Consider the following 6,000-nt stretch of genomic DNA (forward strand, 5'->3'; position numbering starts at 1 on the left):
TGGTTGAATATAACTGGGATCCTAATAAATAAAATCCCAGGTCCTTGACACCCTACGGGACACCGGAGCAGTTTATGTTTGTTTGTTTGTTGTTTAACATTGCACTCAATTCCTCCTGCGTGAAGGCCATCTGTAAATAATCGAGTCTGGACCAGACAATCCAGTGATTTACATCATCAGCATCGATCTACACAATTGGGATACGATGACATGCATTAACCAAGTCAGCGAGCCTGACCACCCGATCCCGTTAGTCGCCTCTTACGACAAGCATAGTCGTCTCTTACGACGAGCATGGGTTGCTGAAGACCTATTCTACCCCGAAAATTCCCTGGAAGGAGCAGTTCTTGGGATACATGGCCTACCGCAAGTGTTAACTGGAAAGGGGATTGGATGGCCACAATGGGTTCTGGGAATCAATAGCTTGGGATGACGTTCCCGGCTTCTTGCATCGATTTCTTTCCACATTAAAATGAAATGGAAGTACCGATCAACTAACCAACTCACTAAAAATGTCAATTTTTTGCCAAAGCACGTGTACTTATGCTTTGTAGCTACAATATAATGAATTGAAATAAGCAAAACCATTTTCATATCCATAAGAAAGCCCTGCTAAATGGAGAGTCCATTGTACGATTCAGACCCATCACAAACACATGCAAAGACACGTCAATTGTTCACGTGAAAAAACACAAGAACATATGGCACAAACCAAAATAGCGAATTTCATCGGACATCATTCTGATCACTGATTCGGAAATTTGGAAATGTCCTTCGTGTCTACCAAAACAACTTTCTGAAAACTTTATTGAGTCCTTGAGTGCTGTAACACTATCCAACAACTTTTGAGCAAGACGCTGTTTGTCCATATAACTGCAGGGTAGACCTTTCTCCACTAATTGTGACCGTGATACGTGCTGCACGAGTGTCACATTACGCCATGAGATCAGCAAATGTGCATCACACACCCTAGGCCTGGCTGATAGGTAATTCCACGCCTTATGGAAGACCACTTTATCACGTTCAACCCACACTGTCGTCATTCAGATAGTACAACTAGATAATGCACTTCTACAGAACCAGGATATGTTCCGTCGGCCTTGACCTCTTCATGACGTTCTGATGGTGCTATGCCATATGAACAAATGGTGTGTATGTAATCGATATATGAGATTGACTCCAATTCGAAACGCAAAACAGTCTTTTAAAGGTTAACAGAGAGAAATAGGTTCCATAAAGTAAAAACGACAAAAGCTTTTACATATTAGTCATAAGACATGTCTATTGAAAGCAGAGCCAACTCTACGAATCACTAACAAATACCGATGACATCACAGGTGACAAACACATGCAAAGGCAAGTCAAGTGTTCACCTGAACAAAAACGGGAACATATGGTACATGTCAAAATAGAGAATTGCATCGGACATCATATTATTTTGGTACAATTCGGTAATGACCACATGTATTCCGTCAAACATTTTGAAAACTTAACGAAGGCCTTGAATGCTGTAACCTTCATCCAGCAACTTTAGGATGGAGTAGTATGAAGCTCTTTCAGTCTTCGTAGAAAGAGCATGCTCGATTGGACTCCAGAATTTGTGCAATGTAGACACAAAAGGCTGGAGCTGCTGCTAATGCTTGATATAAACAGAGAGTTTGCATCCCCTTTGTCATTTTGTAAACAAATACAGTAAACTACGGTTATAAAGGAACACGCTTGTAACGAACTGACGGATATAACGAACTTACTTTTTGGTCCCGACTATTTGCTGTTGTTATGTTGTATATATGCTTATAACGAACTACGGTTATAACGAAATAAAATTGGTAGTCCCTTTCAGTTCGTTATAACCGTAGTTTACTGTATGAAACAGCGAGGCGGTTTCACGTATGTCTCCATCCCGGGTACAGCAAAAATCCACCCGATTATAAATTACATGATATATTCGTTCGATATGTTTTAAAGAATATATTTATATCGATATGCGATATTTGCAGCTGCGGAATATGAAATACATTGCACATTGAAATTGAATTCCTGTCTACAGTGTGAATTTCTAAACTACTAGGACCTCGTTTGTTGCCAAGCCAACGATGACTCAATTCAACAGCGGATAGAACTAAACTGATTGGATCTAGTTTGTTGTCAAGTTAAGTCGACTGTTTTCACAGTGAAACGAGATGGGGAATTTTCTCGTCAAACGCATTTGGTCTCTGACAGATATAAACATTAGACACATGAGAAACTCCCTTTCTCCGAAAGCATACAAAGCTCGACAGTAGCTGGCCATTACGCGAGTCACTGTGTAGGCGGGAGGCCGGTCCACTTAGTGGAATAAGGGTCTCTGAAATCCTCAAAGTGAGGACAGCTAACTGCATTCTCCCGCTGTAAGCAGGGGCCCCTTGCCAGCTTCCCTGGTGTGTCACATCTGATTAATGACCACAAGCTCTTCTGTAGCAGACGACATGTATGTGAGTCCAGAAAATAATTGTCTGCTTTTAAAATATTGATATTTGGTTATTTTTAACTACTTTCGAAACATTCAAATGTTCTGCAGACTAAAGAAATATATTGGTCGACTTGTAGATAACCCATTTAAATTTAAATGTATTGTGCGTAACAAAAAGGTTTTATTAATGCTTTCAAAAGCAGGCAAGACATATTACAAAGTATTACTCTTTTGCCATGAAACATGTATCAAGTCAGTTGTGTACGAACATATCAAAAGTACAGTGGACATTGATGAATAATTAAAACAAATGTTCATAATTAACTAGTCAAGTGGTTTTTTTTATATGAAGCAGAAACAGTATATACTAACTGGATTCAACATTTGACATAATAAGAAATATCTTTAAAGAGCTATAAGCGTGTTTATAAACCTGCAGGTGCAGTGTACATCATGTTACTGCCCAGTACATGTGGTGCACGTGGTCTTCTGGTGACATTCATGTAGATTCAGTTAAAACAAACTAGATAGGAATAGTTTCATATTAGTTTTCCTTTCATGTAAATACCATAGTCACCCCTTTTTCTTCTAACTTTGATGGTAAGGAGTATTTTAAACATAAATAAGTACAATGTAACAAATGTCATATTTGGGATAAGACTTTCTCTGTAAAGTGCAAATCCTAGTATTTTTTGGAGTTGAGTCCCATCTGGGACAAAAATGGAAGTTTGACAAATGGTACTCACAAGCTTCATGTAACAAGTGTATATTGGCACGCGTACAACTTTGCAATATGTTCGCTACTTTTTAAACCCATTAATTATAAAGTTTAACATTTTACCTATCACATTATTCTCAAAAAGGTTTGAGGAACCATTTTACATGTCGACGTTAGATTTTGAGGAAGTTATTGAGGCATATAATAGTTCCATTTAATAATCTGAATCAGAAGTCAAACAGTTTTGAACATTATTTGTAGTGGCGAACATATTGTAAATTTCCTCCAGGTATAAATCCATTTTTCAATTTTTCAAAAGCTGAATCTCTCATCTCAGTGTGACTCTTTTTCAATATATTGGAGTTATTGGTTTCTATCAAAATTATATATTTTCAGAGGCTCAGCGTTAGCCTACTAACATACCTAAGTATGAGCCTAACCCCAAACTACCATCATTAGTAATGGTTAATAAATTGCCTTATTGGGCTTAAACCCGATATATATAAATGCTTACCATATTGAACATAATTCAAATAGTGGTTAAGGGATGACAGTTTCCAGTGAATAGACACTTTATTAGTTGTTACCTCCAAACCTTTTTTTCAAAGAGTTGATTTGGTCACTGTAGTTTCTCTTGGAGTGTTATGTTTCAATCCTTGAGTGTCAAGCTGGCCCATGCCATCTTTTAAGTGCCCTAAAGTAAACAAACTTGGACCAAGGAAACTAATGATAAGATCATGGCTAAAGAGTGTCAGATTCAGTGAGAGGGGGGATGCTGACAGGGAGAGTTTTGGCTTGTGCCACTAAGTGAGTCTGTACTTACAGGCAACCATTATATTGAATACAGTCAACAACAGGTACTATTGTATACATGACTGATCGCTATGTGTGATGTACAAAGTTATCGGCCTAAACTGAAGGAAACCATTTCTTTTTTCATTTATGAATTTGTGAATTTTTTTCTAAGAAACTGTATTCTACTTTGTTATTCCGCAATGAATTTGTGAAATATTCGATTCTGATTGGTCAGTCAGAGGTATCAAATTACAGTGACCACCTCTCATTAAAACAGCCAAATTGACGACCGCATCGCTGCGGAATATATTATTCGAAAAGTACTTATATCCTAATGTATTGGACCGCCTCCGTGGTCTAGTGAATAAAGCTTCTGCCTGGAGAGCGGAAGGTCCGGTGTTCGATCCCCGGTCGCGTCATACCAAAAGACCTTTAAAGATGGTACTTGTTGTTACCCTGCCTGGCTCTCGGTATTAAGGGACTAAAACAAGGACTAGTTGGCTCACAATACTACTGCTACTAATAATACTATAGGGCAATGATTACACAATTAAAGCAGGATAATATTTGTCAATTTGATGATTTTGTTCTTCCAAGTATGACACTGACTACTAACGTGGCACTTCATGTGGATGTGTTATTACCAGTTATTCAGTGACAAATAGTGACGCTCATAGCTGATGCAGAAAGGCAGTTCAATGCACTCATAATTCAAAACTGGAAATGTTAAAATCCAACCCCTCTGTCCAAAAATCTACAAGATCGAACTTAAGTAAAACCATTTCCCCATTCAACTTCGTTGTATACAAATGTAAACACAAAAATATTTGTATTTCAAAAGCAACGGCATTACATCAAACGAATTCAAAGAACTAAAAAAACAATGTCAGAAATGTGACTTCACGTAATTTAACGATAAAATACATCAATGGGGTGGTTTTCTTACTAATCAATGCAAAATAAAGAATTTAATTTAAAAAAGAAACCATTTCAATACATTTAATATTTTAAGGGTGTATATATAATAAATACAGTTAAACCGTTAAGAAATGATATACACCTCGTGGGTTTTCGTGATGAAAATACAAAACTTAAATGTTATTATTCCGTCATTTGTCCTAGCGTTATAACATGACATAAACTAAAATATCGATTTAAAAAACCTAGATAAATCCAGTAAATCATTGCATCTATAGAATCATATCTGTCATAAACCCGTTCAATATGCATAGTACTGTTTCACCTGTCTTCTGGTCCCTCGTGAGAGGAGAAGGTTAGTTACCAATAACACATCACAATTCCTCGTGTTCACTTACCGTTATAATCCTCATATTCCTGTTAAATCCAGTGACGTCGGGTCCCCGGGGTCCCGTTCTTCTGTATTTTCAAAGATCTTGAAGGCCAAGTTCACCACCGTGTATTCCATGTAAGATCCCCTGGGTGCGGTAACCAAAGAGGGGTTCATAAGACACCCACCTATAATTCAAGCAAGAGCTTTCCCCCGCGTGGTTGTCGGACAATATTCACGCTTACAGTCGCACGTAACCGGTAATATACCGACTCACAATCTATGGAAACGCGTACGGGACAATGTAACGTTATCGCGTTGGCGCCTGATCCAGTTGTGCGAGCTATTTACAACAGTGAAAGAGGTTTGAATGAGTGAGTTGGGTTTAACGCCGCTTTGAATTATATTTCAGTTGCATCACGGCGTGTTAAATTGATATACGTTTACCTCTTTATAAACCTACCATGGGTATGGTTTGTTTGTTTGTTGTTTAATGCCGCACTCAGCAATATGCCAACTATATGTAGTCTCGACCAGACAATCCAGTGATTGACATCATGAACATCGATCCACGCAATTGGGATCGATAACATGCATCGACCAAGTCAGCGAGCCTGACCACCCGATCCCGTTAGTCGCCTCTTACGACAAGCATAGTCCCCTGTTACGGCAAGCATGGGTTGGTGAAGACCTATTCTACCCCGGATCTTCACGGGTCTTCACGGGTAAGGTGCTGGACATGCTATG

At 38.5% G+C, this 6,000-nt stretch overlaps 1 protein-coding gene across 1 annotated transcript in view; it reads right to left on the bottom strand.

Annotated features, from left to right (window-relative positions):
* Window positions 1-5,497, bottom strand: part of LOC124143837 (MLX-interacting protein-like) — an 86,346-nt gene extending 80,849 nt beyond the window's left edge. Inside the window, exon 1 of the mRNA XM_046512958.2 lies at window positions 5,282-5,497. Within this exon, the coding sequence (XP_046368914.1) occupies window positions 5,282-5,296 (15 nt within the window). The 5' untranslated portion in view covers window positions 5,297-5,497. The remainder of the gene's footprint in view (window positions 1-5,281) is intronic.
* Window positions 5,498-6,000: the final 503 nt, after the last annotated feature.

This window comes from Haliotis rufescens, unplaced genomic scaffold (genome assembly GCF_023055435.1).
Source record: "Haliotis rufescens isolate VD_foot unplaced genomic scaffold, xgHalRufe1.0.p SCAF_5, whole genome shotgun sequence".
Taxonomy (NCBI): domain Eukaryota; kingdom Metazoa; phylum Mollusca; class Gastropoda; order Lepetellida; family Haliotidae; genus Haliotis; species Haliotis rufescens.